Here is a 15,990-nt window from a genome sequence, read left to right as displayed (position 1 = left end):
TGAACTTTCCGTCTCTTGGGGGGATTAAAAGGCTGGCAGAAGTTCGGGGAAAAATTCACAGACACACAGTGACATCAAAGGTATGTCCGGTCTGATGGTTCTTAGTGCTTGTTATATACAGCATAACCCAATGATGGAGAAGGTACCAAATGAGGGAGAAGGTACTGCCTGTGTTACAGAGTCCGGTTCTGGCTCCTTACCTTGGTCCCCAGTCTGTCCCGGAAATCCAGGTATGCCAAGGTCTCCCCTGGGTCCTGGTGAGCCTTCGGGCCCACTGGCCCCCGGCTTGCCTTGGAGGCCGCTTCTGCCTTTCAGGCCTGTGTGCATGATAGGCCACTTAGTAACTGTCACTACACAGTACTCACCAAATTTTAGTCATTAAAAATGTGCTTTGAACATTGCCAGGTTGACAAGAATAAGATCATCTGTCTGAATGTAACAGTTTGGTGATGAATGGCAGTGATGAATTCAGAACAGAAGCTAGGTATTCATTAAAGTTTCGCACAAATTATAATCAAATTTTCTATGTCGACAAGGTTAAATTGTGGATAATACTTGCCATTTATCATCCTGTGAGATTAAGATCCATGTCTCATCCTTAAACATGGAGCAGGCTTTCCAACACTTAGTAGCTCTAGAACAACTAACTATAGTGGTGCCTGCGGTTCACGAACGCTGTGGCCTACGAATAATTTGGTTTTCAACCAAAAATTTTGTGAAAAAAATGCATTTGTTCACGTATAAAATATTGGTCGGCGGATTCCTTCTTTGTACTAGTGTAGCACTGGCCCCCAGCATTCCCAGCATGTCCCAGCATGCCCCACGTAAAATCGTAAGTAGAAGGACCACAACAGGCACCCAATGAATACCAAACCCAAATACACAGATGGGAAACACAAGGTTGTCAGACGCTGAACTGCGCGATGCACACGGTGGAAGATTTACACACGCTAAATAAACAACAAGTGAACAAATTAATCGGATTTCAATGCTTTATGATGGGAAAAATTGCCTTAGTTTGCATACAAATTGGTTCGCGACCACTTTCCTAGAAAGGATTGTGTTCGTGAACTGCAGGCACCACTGTATTATATGTTATGTCCTATACGCCTATTCACTAGCAAATTCTGTTTCCATTGCAGTTTTGGGAATTACTTATTTTTCACCACAAACCACCATAAGGAAATGTAAAAGCTGCGATGGCCAGAAAGTTCATCTCACCTGCTGGACCTGGTAGGCCTGGTTGTCCAGGATGGCCCATCTGCCCTCTTTCACCTGGGGGGCCCGGCGGGCCTTTGGGCAGGTCGATATGGATGTTAGGAGGAGGAGGCATCCCAGGGGGGCCCTTCGGGCCGGGGCGACCTGTGGAGGGGAAAGCAGTCTTCAGTAAAAAGGCCACAGCCTTGGTGGAGTTTAGTCCCCCAAGAGAGATACAAGTGGGCAAAAAGTTCATTTCTGTACCTTAAATGGTACATTTACCTACAGCTAGGGTACAGTCGGCAGACCCTTGAGGCCTCAGTGACAAATAATTGTACCCTCAAAGGTACAAACTGACACTTTTTTTCTCCCTTACAGTGCATGTGCCACTGCATCTCACCCTTCTGCCCTTTTTGTCCTTTGGCCCCAAAGTAGCCGGGGTCTCCAGGGTAGCCCTCTGGTCCTGGGAGGCCACTGAGCCCACGGTTTCCTCTCTCACCTAAGGCACACAGAATCAGAGTAGCTTGAAACCCAATAAAAACATGAAAACTGATTAAATGGTTAGAAAGTGGTGAAATTCTCATTCCTCTAAGACCAAGGTGTGCATTTCCACATAGATGATACAAGTTAACCTAAAAAAACCCACAATCCTGCACCCTGCCAAGCAATAATAAGTTTGTTTACATTTACATTTACAGTATTTGGCAGACGCCCTTAGCCAGAGCGACTTACATAAGTGCTTTGAGACTCTGCGATGAATTTCCGATGCTAGCTCAATAAGGACCCAGGCTATGAATACCATCTGTCTGAAAACTCCGTTGAGAAAGTGCAGAAATGTTTAATTTTTTTTATTTAAACACGCACCAGAAAAAGAGCTGAGTAAGAATATAGAAGTACTACGTCAGGTATTTCTGAAAAAGGAATGTTTTGAGTCGTTGCTTGAAGACATTCAAGGATTCAGCTGTTCGGACATCTAGGGGGAGTTCATTCCACCAATTAGGTGCCAGGACAGAGAAGAGCCGAGATGTGTGTCTTCCTTGTGTCTTGAGGGGAGGTGGGACCAGTCAAGCAGTGCTGGAGGATCAGAGAGATCGTGGTGCAGTGCGGGGTGTGATGAGGTCCTTTAGGTAGGATGGTGCCAGAGAATTTTTGGCTTTGTATGTGAGCATCAGTGTTTTGAATCTGATGTGGGCAGCTACAGGAAGCCAGTGGAGGGAGCGCAGCAAAGGAGTGGTGTGGGAGAACTTGGGAAGGTTGAAAACAAGACGAGCAGCTGCATTCTGAATCAGTTGGAGGGGACGGATGGCGCTCAGTGGTAAACCCTCTAGAATCGAGTTGCAGTAGTCAAGGCGTGAGATGACTAGGGACTGGACGAGAATCTGGGTAGCCTGAGTGGAAAGAAATGGACGTATCCTCCTGATGTTAAACAGGAGAAACCGACAAGAGCGAGGAAGACTGGCGATATGTGAGGAAAATGACAACCGATCATCTATGGTAATTCCAAGGTTTCTAGCAGAAACCGAAGGACGGATCAGGGAGTTCGTCAAAAGAGATCGCAAGGTCCTGGAGGGGGGATGAGTCAGCCGGGATGTAAAGCAGCTCAGTTTTACTAGTGTTGAGTTTTAGCTGGTGAGTGGTCATCCAAGATGAGATGTCTGCCAAGCATGCAGAGATCTTAGTGGAGACATGAGTGTCTGAGGGAGGGAAGGAGAGGATGAATTGAGTGCCATCGGCATAGCAGTGGTAGGAGAAGCCATGTGAGGATATAACTTCGCCAAGAGATTTAGTATAGAGGGAGAATAGGAAAGGGCCAAGAGCCGAGCCCTGAGGAACACCGGTGGAAAGAACATGGAGTAGATGTGGATCCATTCCATGTCACTTGGTATGTTCGGCCTTCTACATAGGAAGCCAGCCAGCACCAGGCCAAGCCACCAATGCCAAGACTCCTAAGGATGGATATGAGAGTTTTGTGGTTGACCGTGTCAAATGCTGCTGATAGGTTATGAAGGATGAGGACAGATGACAGTTTGGCTGATCTGGCAGCATGTAGCTTCTGAGTGACTGCTAAGAGGACAGTCTCTGTAGAGTGAGCTGCTTTAAAGCCAGACTGATTAGAATCCTGGAGGTTGTTCTGAGAGAGATAGAGAGAAAGCTGGTTGTAGACTGTACGTTCGAGGATTTTTGAAAGGAAGGAAAGAAGCGATACTGGTCGGTAGTTGCAAGTGTCTGAGGGATTTAGAGTGGGTTTTTTTAAGATGGAAATGACCCTGGCTATTTTGAATGCTGTTGGTACATGCTGTTGGTACATTATCACTTCTCACCCTTGAGTCCCTGACCACCGTACAGCCCTGGAGATCCATTAGGGCCGGGATCACCGCGGGGACCCGGTACTCCAGGAAAGCCGGGGAATCCTGGATCTCCCCTGTCACCTTGTGCTGTACCTGAACCTGGAGGGCCTGGTGGGCCAGGGGGACCGCGGAAACCTGGAAAGAGGAAAGAGCCTCTTTATGGATGGGAGGGAAAGAAGCTGAAGGAGGAAAGGCTAAATTTTAAAAAAGGGTTACTTCAACTTTTCATTCTCAGGAGGATAAGGGAAATAGTAAATGTCATGCACCTGGTTCCCCATCTAATCCTGGCAAGCCTGTGCTTCCGGGAAGGCCTGGGATGCTGGAGAACGGTGTGGTCCCTGGTAGACCAAGGCGACCAGGAGGTCCAGGCTCACCAGGAACACCTGAGAAAGACGAGATCCAGTTATAATTCAAAAACATGAGAAATGAGCAATTCATGTGAGTAATTTCAGCCATTCCATCCTCCACCATTTACCTGGCTCTCCTTTGAGACCTTGCTCTCCTGGCAGGCCTGGTGCTCCAAACCCAGGAGAACCTCTATCCCCCTTCTGGCCAGGAAAACCCTGGGAGCCTGGCCGGCCCTCGAGGTCCAGACCTAACTCAGTGAGGCAGGAAGGTGGATTTGAATTTCATTTAACTGTAGCAGATCACTACACATATACAGACATAGTTAATCCTGAATCCCAGTAGCCTTACAAATGAGGGGAGGGGCAGTCACTCACCTGGGGTTCCTGTGGGTCCCTTTGCCCCCCCAAGTCCATTTAGACCATCAAGTCCAGGAGGTCCAGGCAATCCTATCCAAGGGAAAGAATATATAAATTTTTAGCCATAGACTTTATTTAATGCATTAAGAACGTTTTTCCTATATAATTCAACATTTAAAGTGGCAGTCCAGACCTTTCTGGCCCTGTGTTCCTGAAGCTCCCAGAAAGCCAGCAGCACCTCCTAGCCCTGGACGCCCCTGAGGACCTGGGAGACCCTGACTACCAGGAAACCCTGGGGCTCCTGCAGGTCATTCAAGTCGGAAGAACAAAGCATCATCAGTGATGAAACGGAACGTATCACTCTCAAACATTGCCTTTCGTGCGCACATGACTAGAAAAAATAGAATATAAATGTACTTGCATACATCTAGCAAAACAGACATTATGGAACAAAAAAGGCAGGTGAAACTCCAAGTAGCTCAAAACAACTATGCATATACACCAACCCATCAGAACAATCTGTTCAGACTAAAGACACCAATGCCTCATAGCACCGGTGCCTAACCACGTACCCGACGGCCCTGGCTGGCCTGGATCTCCTGGGACACCCTTCTGTCCGCTGAAGCCAGAGGTCCCAGGGTAGCCATCTTCTCCTGCTAAACCCGCAGCACCTTGGTTCCCTGCAAGACACATAACAAAGACTCACAACAGGATATGGAGGAAATACCACAAATACCTCAAGAAATTAATCCACAGCGTGGCAGTGCGAGGCTGTTACTCTCTACAGCAGAGTAAAAATGGACAAGAGCCCAATATGAGGTACTGGATATAGTTCACAAAATTCACCGTTAAGTGGCCATGTGACACTTCTGAAAAGCACCTTAGTAGCTGTACTTGTTTTGGTTCATTTGACTTACTACTGTAAAAACTTATCCAGAAGCATAGGCATTCAAAGATGAAGACAGTTCAATTGTTTTTTTACTTAGATAATAGTATAACAACCAAATTTTACGTTAGTTGGCCATATATACGGAAATGCATTCTGTAGCGGCAGCTCTGTGTCTACAGCTTGATGCATAGCAGAATATCATGGTGGCCTGACAAAGTTACAGTCGAGTTTCATAAACATTAACATTTCCAAGCAATGTTTTTTCTTAGAATTAAAGTTTCAGCTTGCTAAAGCAATTTCCGGATCGCTGGAAGAAAATTTCCTTTTTTCAAGAACTTACTTTGAAGCAATGTACAAATATAAAATATATGCGCACCGGCTCACTAAAGACCTGAGGTATGTAATAGTGTTTTCCGAAAGTCCCAGTGTACATAAGGATTAAACATTTGGGACACCCTTATAAAACAGATGTACTGGTGATCAAAGGAATGCTGTATATGTACCTGGGTATCCTGGGTCACCAGGCAGCCCTTTAATGCCAGGGGCTCCAGGGGAGCTGTAGGAATCTCCCCTCTCACCTATGAAAACAGAAAAGCTGAAGTTCTTAAAGGGAATGCCTTTTAAATTTGTGCCTGGTCATCGATCCATCTTTCCTTCTATCATCTTTCTTTCAATCCTTCTACCAATCCATCATCCTTCCTTCCATCCATCCTTTCCTTCTTCCTTCCTTCCATCAATCCATCCATTAGCTGCTTATCTAGTACAGGATCACGGTGAGTCTGAAGTATATCCCAGAAAGCACAGGGCAGACTGACAGAGCACACAGATTGACACAGAAACACACACTATGGCCAATTTAGACACCAAATCATGTGCCCAGAAGCGTGCCAGGATAAGAACTGTGCACAGCAAACTACAAAAAACACCACTCATCAAGTGGCATAGAAGCCATTTTCAAAATCAGTTTATAATGATAACTGGGCTCACCTTTTGGACCAGATAACCCAGGTTCTCCAGGAAAGCCAGATGGTCCAGGAAAGCCATCATCGCCCTGTGTGACAACCAGCAAGAGAGATTTTGCAGCTCAGTAAAAGCCTTACTGTACAATCAGCTGTGCCCTATGTTTACATCAGTGGCTGCAAAGTCCTATTTTAATCTCCAACATTAACTCAAAGCCTGTGTCTCAGTGCTTACCCTTGGCCCTGGCATGCCGAGGAAGCCCATGATTCCAGGAAACCCCTTAGGTCCAGGAGAGCCTACAAAGGATGGAGATCCTGGGAGTCCAGGGACACCAGGGGGACCCCTCTCCTGTCCAGGAAATCCAGGAATACCTGGCAGACCCTGACGGCCTGGCTGACCTGGGAATCCTTTGTCACCTGAACAGAGAGTTCCAATAAAGTGCATCAGATTTAGCCACAAAATTTATTGCAGTCCAATACGCTACAGTTTGGCAGCTGCATTCGAAAGATGCCAGTGAAGGAAAGTTCAAATCCAGAAAGTACATTTTTTGTTGTTTCAGGGAGCAGCATGGTGCCTCAGTGGTTGACTATCCCTGCCGGCCCCTGGAGGATGGGCTCCCCCTTTGAGTCTGGTCCCTCCCAAGGTTTCTTCCTTCTAGGGAGTTTTTCCTTGCCACTGTCACCTATGGCTTACTCACTGGGGGCTTTGGGTGAGGATGCTGTAAAGCGCTTTGAGACAATGTAATGTTGTGATAATGCGCTATATAAAAATAAATTTGTTGTTGTTAGCACTGTTGCCTCAAACCTCTAGGACCAGGGTCGAGTCTCTGTCATGGCTCCATGTGTGGAGTTTGCATGTTCTCCCTGTGTCATCAATAGGGTTCCTCCGGGTACTCTGGGTCCCCCCCGAGTCCAAAAACATGTTGAGGTTAACTGGAGTTACCAAACTGCCCACAGGTGTGCATGTGTCAGTGAATGATGTGTGAGCATGCCCTGCGATGGGCTGGCACTCTATTCCAGGTTGTCCCCCACCCTGTGTCCATAGCCTCTGGGTTACGCTCCCTGAATAGACAAACAGATAGTTGTTTTTTTTTTTTTTTTTCAACCAATCAGGGTATAAAGAGTTACAGGGACAGAGTGTTCAACTGGTTCGTTGAACAAAACCTTGGTCTGGATTTGTATTTTCTGGATCTGAACCTCGGCAAGTTGCCATTCTTGATTTAAGAAACTGACAAACATAATATCAAAACACCCCTGTAAAAAGTTTTCGAATTTAGTTGAGAAAAAGAAAGTTGACAGAATGAATAGTTCACCGTCCATTCAAGCAGAGGGCTGAGAGATCTGAGCTGGAGAACTGACATCAGCGGCTCAGGTGCTTACCTCTGGGCCCAGGGAATCCTGGGCCTCCTGGCAGGCCGACGTCGCCATTTTCACCAAGTATTAGGGGCAAATATAGAGGCGGCGAAGACGCTGGTCCCTGTCGACCAGGTTCCCCTCGATTACCTGAAAGAAAACACAGAAGGCAGCTGACACATTTGCAACAGAGCCATCTTTGGTAGGCAAGTGACATGTGACATTTTCCTGCATTAACTTTTGTGTAAGCAGAGCTGTACAGCACCTTTACTTCCTTGTCTTCCATAACTTCCTGGATTCCCATCCCTTCCAGGGAAACCAGGGCTGCCCTTGATTCCTGGCAGACCAGGTTGGCCTGGATGTCCTGGCATTCCTGAGAATCCCTGCATACCAGGAGACCCCTTTTCACCTGCAATGATAAGGAACAAGTCCATCAGCTCTGGTTAGATTCAAAAGACCAATTATATGGTCAGATGTCCTCATTCATACATGCCAGAGTATTTAAGGGTGCAGCTAATTATACACAGAGAACCCATCGATCAGCCAATCAGCTGAGAATAAGGTGAAGGAGACCTCTTACCTTTTTTTCCTGGAGATCCAGGGAAGCCGCTTCTTGATTCAGGACCCGGAGGACCAGGGGGACCCCTGAGCCCAGGCAGGCCGGCCTCTCCTGGAAATCCTGGCTGGCCCTTTATTCCACCCGGACCTGGTGGTCCTGCATCACCGGTGGACCCCTTTAACCCCAGCATTCCTGGACAGGGAGGTAAACAAGGTGACTGAAGGGGGAATAACATTCATAGCATGATGACAAAGTGCAGTAACAGATTAAGTTCTTACACAAAGTATTGGATCATGTACAGAACAAATAATGAAAAATACATTTCAAACACTTCTACCTATTTATAAACTAAAGGTAGACATTATTGAGCCTTCTTTAAAAAGCAGAAGCATGGGAATATAATGAAAATAATTCTAATTAAGCATGTTTAGCATATGTAAAATGAAAGCGGACTGATTTACAAAAACATGACCCCGACATGGACAAGCAGTTTTGAAAATACACCGATCGTGCTATAAAAATATTAATAAGTAGCTTTATGGAAGCAGCGTTCCTATATAATACAGCAGGAGTCACCAGCATTGAAATCACCAGTTTAGCTTCAAGAGGTTATCTGGCAGTAGCAGTTTGCTTGGCTGGTTTGTTTAACATGGTGGGTTGGGTTGGACACAGAAGCATATATAAAGGTGTGCTGACAATGAGGCCCAGGCTGTGAGTACTACCCCACCTGACCACTAGTGTCTCTGCACATTAGTGTAGTCACTATTGTTAAGGCCAGTGCATCTCAGCACCTTCACACACAGTGCTGCCTGTTCAAAATACCCCATATACACAGACGCTCCGCTTTCCAACACACATATCCGTGCATATTCAAAAACACATGTATTCTGTCTGTGTCACAAGCAAGGGCATACACATATGCACCCACTTGCATGCACTCAAGCACAAACGTGCGCGCGTGCACACACACACACACACACACACACACACACACACACACACACACACACACACACACACACAGAATTTGACAGGTGGAGCGGGATACACGCAGAGACTTGATGAAATACTGAAGTTGAATCTGAAATAATCAGATTTGCCTGAATTACAAATGATGGACATTTAGGGCTGCCAGCATATAATGACTATTTTTCTGTGGATTAATCTATCAACTATTTTACGGATTGGTCGATTAATCTAAACGATTAATTTTTCTCCAGAAAATCAAATAGACCATTTAATTTCAGTTAATTCTATTTTGACAACAACAAACTGTATGTTATTGTAGGGCTTTAGATAATGGACGCCGGCTTTTCCACAGTTTTCGGACATTATTTTCACCCACAATTCGATAAGCAAATTAGTAGTATGGCTGAAATATTAACGAGATGCGTATTGTGATAGCCAAAAGTTAGTAATTGGTATAAATATGGCGTATCTTTATGCTTATTAAATTCGGTTAGTTGAGCATATCACATGTGACTGTTTTGGTAAATCTGGTTGATCGATCTTCAGGGAAGGCACGCTGTAGCTTCCACTCTTTCAGTAGTGATCCAGCAGCATTTACTGGGATGTCCAAAATTTAGAATAGAGTACAAAAAAGATTTATGTTTTGATTTCAAAAAATGCAGAGAAATTGATTTTCACTTCAAAAATTCATTGTGAGAATGAATTTACATGAAAAAATGAATATGTGTATGCATCATTTGTAAATGAGACAAGTCCCTATTTAAGGAAGGGGGGTTCCATACTGCACATGTGTTGAACACCAGGGAAAATCAAGAACATGATCTGTACAATCCCCACACACACACACACACACACACACACACACACACACACACACACACACGCACACACATACATATATATATATATACATACACATACACATACATGAACATTCAATTGAATAAGAACTACGGGATCTTAACTCCTGGTCTATGACACATTGAATTTAGCCTTGACCTTCTTGTCCCAGAATCTACAGAACATGGTGCCTGTACTCATGGTCTTCCTGAGATGGACCAGGCAGCTCTACATGCTCATTTGTGTGCGCAGAAGCCCAAAGAGCTACATCAGCACAAAAAGCAGGTGGGACGTGGCTTCTCACCTTCACAGCCTACGCAGTGGCCAAGAACACCAAGAATATAGTGTGACAAAAAGATGGACATTATTACTCACAATTACAATGCCAATATAAAATTTCACATCAATGTAAATCTAAGCCTAGTATCCCTTAGCTTGAAATATATTGATAAATTTTGCTTTGAGCACTCATTTCTAACATGGCACCCAGTTCTGCCTTTAGCCATGTTATCATCACACTCATAGATGATTATACAACATGCTAAAGAGGACGGAAGGAGACTGGAGGTAAGTTTCCTGACCTGGAGGTCCTTGATTACCCCTGATTCCCACTGGTCCAGGAGGTCCTACTATCCCCTTCGAGGTGCCTTCTCCTGGGGGGCCACGTAAGCCTGCGCTTCCAATGGCTCCATCGGCACCTCGTTGCCCTTTGGGTCCAGGAAGTCCCACACGCCCATCGAAACCTGAGGAATGTGGAAAGTAGGATATAGTGGCGGCAGCAGCTGTCAGGAGGCCATGATCCTGTTGAGGAGTAAAGGTTGGTCCATACTTCCCTGCATGTGTTCTAGCGGACGTGTCTGCTTGAACATTTATGATGCGCTTGACGTTATTGTGCATCTCCACGGCTGAACGCCTGCTGCACTCTAAATTTGTGTCCATGCAGCTGTGTATGTGCAGCTCTGGACACACTTTGCATGACTGATTCGCTAGCGTCCACTTTAAATATCTACAGTCATGTGAAAAATGTACGACCCCCCATTAAATATTTAGTTCTTTATTACGAGATATTGACATATCAATATCAAATCTTCTTTCACCTTTCATATCTGTAGATAAAGGTGAGGTAATTGTACCACCTATGCAAAAACAAGAAATAAATTCACTTATTTAACAGACGAAATTAACTATAATGCCAATTTCCACTCAGGAAAAAGTTAGTACACCTTCCCATACATTACTATTTAAAATGCCTAGAATTAGATTCTGTTGCACCACATCAGGTGAAAATGATTAGAACATTTTTTCTTGATTAGAGCTTTTTTTGGAGTCTTATTTAAACCACAGACATTTAGTTTGGTTTGCTCTTGATTGTTGAAGTGAGTGGTATCACTATGGTAAGATCCAAATAGATCTCTGAGGCCATCAGAAAGAAGATTGTAGATGCATATGAGTCTGGGAAGGATATAAAAAGATCTCAAGAGAGTTTGAAATCAGCCAATCCACTGTCTGGAAAATAATTTACAAGTGAAGAACATTTAAAACAATTGCCAGCATGGCCAGGGCAGGCTGTCCTAGCAAGTTCAGCCCCAGAGCAGATGGCAAGATGCTGACAGAAGTCTCCAAAAACCCTAAAATGTCATCATGGGACATATAGGAAGCTTTTGCCACAGTTGATGTGCAGATACATGCATCTACCATCAGAAAGAGACTGCACAAGTAGTTTGATTTACATAGGAGGTGTGCAAGGAGGAAACCCTTGTTGTCAAAAAAAAATAAAAAATCAGTGCAAAACTGAAGAGACCAGAGACCACCTAGACAAAGACCTGGACTTTTGGAACAATGTGCTTTGGACAGATCAATCTAAAGTTGAATTATTTGGAATTGATAACAAAGGACGTTTAGTATAAACCAAAGACAGATTTTGAGCAAAAGAACCTCATACCAGCTGTTAAGCATGGGGTATAAATGTCATGGTTTGGGGCTGCTTTGCTGCAGCAAGAGGGTGCTTGAAGACAATGTGAGATCATCTGTCCAGAATTGAAGCTGAATACTAGCTATTAGGGAAATTAGATGCAATTACGTCACCTTTACTGGAGAACTATGAATGTTTTTGTGAACGCACATGCAGAGTAGATAGTGAGTCTGTAGAGAAGTATGAACCAGCATTAAGGTGATGCTCTACTAGATTTGATACCTGCATTAAGCAGGGACTTAACAATTTTACACAATCAGTGAAAGAATAATCCTGTGTCAGAAGCAAAAAATGTCCTTGAGAGAAAACTCACCAATTCCTCCAGGTAGGCCAGGGATGCCAGGCTGTCCCTTGACTCCTAATTCTCCTGGAAGTCCAGGCAGGCCTCGGCCTCCAGGAGAGGCTCCCATGGTTTCCCCGGGCAGTCCCTTGTCCCCCCTGAAGCCCGGCAGACCAGCTTTCCCTTGGGTCCCGGGACGGCCATTTTCACCTGGCTGTCCTCTGGCCCCTGCATCTCCCCTGGGCCCTGGGAAACCTAACCAATAAAACAGGATGGAAACATGCCCTCCTTTATACAAGTCTGGACTATTCTTCCATTAGGCTTTAAATCATTTATTTAGTTAGCAGATCCAAAGCAACACTATTTTTGTGAAAGCAGATACAACCAATCCCTGGAGAAACTGACGGCCTTGCTCAAAGGTCCATCACTGAAATCACTGCTGACCCTGGGACTTGAACCGACGACCTTCTGATCACAGGCATACCATCTTAACCCACTGAGGCATTTCATACCTTTCGGTCCAGGCTGACCTCCAAAGCCTTGGTCTCCTCTCTCACCCTTCGAACCATCAAACCCTGGTTGGCCCATCACCCCGGGGAAACCAGGCTGACCTTTCTGACCTGGGAGGAAATGGGACGCATTTGGTGATGAACGAGTCTTATTTTATGATACACATAATAAATCTTCAGATAGGTAAGGAGGTTTGTGCTGGGTGTTACCTGAATTCCCGGGAAATCCAGGAGGTCCTGGGTCACCATCCTCGCCTGAGATCAGGCAGGGTAGCGGCATTCCTGACAACAGGAATTCAACAGGTTTCAGCGCTCAGAACCTCCAGGTCACATCTGCTGGATTCCAGCAATTATGTATTTATTGCATGGCTATAATGATTCATTTCCATTTGTGCTATTCAAACAGACTGAATCAGACCACATGCATAGAAATAATTAGTTTACCAGATGTCCCACATACTTCCTAGGTAATCTGAAGGAATAGTTATTTCCCACCACACAGCTTATCTCTAATAGACCCTGTCATTTTCATGCAATACTACTACCACGAATTACAACACAAGGTGGGGCTTCCACGAAGCAGGATTTCTCAGTTAGTTGGGTTAACTTAAGCTAGAACTTATGATTGTCCAATAGGAATGTTCCTTATTACTGGACAATCATGACTTCTAGTGTTAGTTAACTCAGCTAAGTGAGAAATCCTGCCTTCTCGAACACCCCCATTTTGTGACAGAGTTTAACTGTATTAAGATTCTGGGGCTGGTTGCACAAAACATCCTAAGATTTTCCTTAAAGTTCAATTTAAGTTTCCTTAAAATAGTCGGCTGCAGAAAACACCCTTAAGTCTTCTCTTTAAGGTTTCCTTAAAATGTTCACTTAAGTATTTAAGTTTTTCCCCTTATCTTTGTCTTATAATTAAGGAATCCTTTAAAGTTCCCTTAATGGTTACATAAAAGACCTTAACCACCAAAATAAGGAGAAAAATTTAAGGCACCTCTGTATCTCTGACTATCTTAACCGCAACATGGCTGAGTTTATGCCGATAAATGAAGAAAATGAATGCATCCTGAAAAGAGTGTCCTGTGACTGGGAGTACCCAATGAATACGATTAATGACGATCAATCGATTTTCCTAACCGACACACTGATAACTTTGGAGGGCAAACAAACAATTCCATGGAAACTATACAATTTTACTGCTGTAAAATGTCTGTCAATGCAGTAAATCCCTTATGATTTTTCCTTAACTAAAACTTGTAAGGGATTCTGTGCAACACCCTTAAATAAATCCCTCAGCTAAGGAGAAAGTAAACCTTAAATGTCTTGTGCAACCGACCCCTGGTGCTCTAATTTTACTGCACATCAACCTACTGAAAGTGATCTGTGCTATGAAAGCTCTATAGTTGTGCATACAGAATAAAAACTACTTGCAGGAACACCTGTCCGGGACCTACTGCTACAAGCATTAGTCTTGTTATTGGCTTCATTAGCATCTAATTATGTTAAAGGCTGATTTATACTACTTTGTAAATCTACGAGGTTAGTAGCTGTGTACCCTTTGCCGTAGCCTGATGCCTGTAGTTACATTTTTAGGGAGGTGGGGATCAGGATATGATGTAGGGTACCTGGCTACACCATACCAATGGTGTCGATTCTATGCAGAAGTATAAATCAGCCTTAAGCCACAGAGACAGTTTGGTAAATGACCAATTTCAGCCCTCAAGGCTTGGATTGCTTTTGGTGTTGGGTGCTGAAGAACATCTTAGCTATTGGCATCTCACCTCCCTCAGTGTAAGCGGCCGCACTAACCCCAGCCAGCCCACAGCAACAGTCACCTGGTCAGACAGCATGCATGAAGGGCAAGAGTGACTGAGAGCAAGCGAGGCAGGCAGACATCCACTCAAACATGATATTGTCAGAGCAGCCATTACGCACAAGCTCAGAGCAACTGGTACTCATGATCGACACACCACAAGGCTGAATTAGTGCGCACAGTTTTATGCCAAAGCAAGTGCACTGCCGCAGGAGAGAGAGCAAAGGGGGTCAATCTCTGGGAGGAGACAGAGGTGAGAGACGGGTGAGAGCTGGCAGACAGTGATCTTCCTGCCACCTTGTGCTACAGCGAGGGTGAAAACAACTAAAGAGCTTTAGCAAACCATTCAGGAGGCGGGAAATTAGACATGACTTCAGCGGGGGGCGAGGGGGGGGGAGAGAGTCCTTATACTGCGTAATCTCTCCTTACTACTCTCTTACGTCTATGGAACAGCTAATTAAAATTCATTCAGTTTCAGCTGCAATAATTTAGGCAGCCCTCCTTCCTCCTAAAAGTTTTTTTGGAGCCTAAGTGACCTGAGATATTTCCACGCAGAAACACACTCATGGCTAAAGTCCCACACTCCTCTCTAATGTGAATCATCGTGGTACTTCAAAGACACAATAGTAGATTTGGTTCTAGAGGTAAGAAATGAAGAAATGAAAAACATTCCTTTTGATCGGTTAGTCCCTGAAGCAGATGAAGAAAATCTAGGCAACTAATAGTAAACTGGAACAATCTAGAACATCGGTAAAATCCAGGACATGAACCCTCTGGGGTCTAGGGGTAGGGAACACACTTTCGCTGACTGACTTTCGCTTGGGTCTTTAGGTTGGGTCCGCTAGTATTGGAAAAATTCATTGCAGAGTCATAAAGCACTTATGTAAGTCGCTCTGGCTAAGGGCGTCTGCCAAATGCTCTAAATGTAAATGAATGGGGCATGGTCACACATTTCATTCAATATTATAAACTTAATTCATGGTAATTAAGTCTTGGCTACATGAAGATGACTAAATGGTCTAGTTGGAACATTCAGTTTGATAAATAAATAATAAAAACCTAACTCATGTCACTATTTCTGCCTCCTTTCACTGAATATGTAGGAGCTCTCATGTGTATGCATGAGCCATTCACACCTGGCCACACCCCCCCCCTTTTATGGTGCTGATGAGGATGTATCTAGATCGAGTTTCACCGCTGTGTTGTTCATCAAATTACCATGCAAATGCGATCTGAATACACGATAATGCAGCTATTTATAATGCGAATAGCGATCTTCAGCTGAGAGCGGTACTACACGTAGCAGGTAAAACAAAGTAAGTTGACATGGTTTACTTTTTGCCAATTTCACCTAATTTTTAAAACTTTAATACTTACGACAATTGACGTTTTTAAAAGAAGACAGATTACGGATTTAGTCAGCGTTTTTTTTCCCCCCATGTTTCTACAATAAGATTTCAGTGAGTTATGAACTAAAATACACAAGAAAGATACACAACATCGAGGACGATGCCGTCGACTCAAGAGGGTTAACAGTAAATTGCAATTTTCATTAATAACCAAGTTATTGGCTGAAACTACCGCCATTTAAAATTACA

At 44.3% G+C, this 15,990-nt stretch overlaps 1 protein-coding gene across 3 annotated transcripts in view; it reads right to left on the bottom strand.

Moving 5' to 3' along the window:
• Positions 1 to 15,990, bottom strand: part of LOC125725662 (collagen alpha-6(IV) chain-like) — an 85,927-nt gene that overhangs the window by 8,660 nt on the left and 61,277 nt on the right. For 2 of the 3 annotated variants that reach the window (XM_049002530.1, XM_049002529.1), the window contains 20 exons: positions 14,361 to 14,414; positions 12,790 to 12,861; positions 12,583 to 12,690; positions 12,104 to 12,325; positions 10,400 to 10,561; positions 8,031 to 8,201; positions 7,716 to 7,859; positions 7,478 to 7,600; positions 6,333 to 6,514; positions 6,126 to 6,189; positions 5,642 to 5,716; positions 4,822 to 4,929; positions 4,443 to 4,550; positions 4,268 to 4,339; positions 4,021 to 4,140; positions 3,812 to 3,928; positions 3,519 to 3,680; positions 1,598 to 1,696; positions 1,222 to 1,362; positions 201 to 317 (listed from right to left, as the gene is read on the bottom strand). In XM_049002530.1, the coding sequence (XP_048858487.1) occupies positions 201 to 317; positions 1,222 to 1,362; positions 1,598 to 1,696; positions 3,519 to 3,680; positions 3,812 to 3,928; positions 4,021 to 4,140; positions 4,268 to 4,339; positions 4,443 to 4,550; positions 4,822 to 4,929; positions 5,642 to 5,716; positions 6,126 to 6,189; positions 6,333 to 6,514; positions 7,478 to 7,600; positions 7,716 to 7,859; positions 8,031 to 8,201; positions 10,400 to 10,561; positions 12,104 to 12,325; positions 12,583 to 12,690; positions 12,790 to 12,861; positions 14,361 to 14,414 (2,421 nt within the window). The remainder of the gene's footprint in view (positions 1 to 200; positions 318 to 1,221; positions 1,363 to 1,597; positions 1,697 to 3,518; positions 3,681 to 3,811; positions 3,929 to 4,020; positions 4,141 to 4,267; positions 4,340 to 4,442; positions 4,551 to 4,821; positions 4,930 to 5,641; positions 5,717 to 6,125; positions 6,190 to 6,332; positions 6,515 to 7,477; positions 7,601 to 7,715; positions 7,860 to 8,030; positions 8,202 to 10,399; positions 10,562 to 12,103; positions 12,326 to 12,582; positions 12,691 to 12,789; positions 12,862 to 14,360; positions 14,415 to 15,990) is intronic. The other variant, XM_049002531.1, reaches the window with a different exon arrangement.

This window comes from Brienomyrus brachyistius, unplaced genomic scaffold (genome assembly GCF_023856365.1).
Source record: "Brienomyrus brachyistius isolate T26 unplaced genomic scaffold, BBRACH_0.4 scaffold69, whole genome shotgun sequence".
NCBI lineage: Eukaryota > Metazoa > Chordata > Actinopteri > Osteoglossiformes > Mormyridae > Brienomyrus > Brienomyrus brachyistius.
Note: the sequence above shows the minus strand (reverse complement) of the source record. Positions and strands in the feature narration are given on the sequence as shown.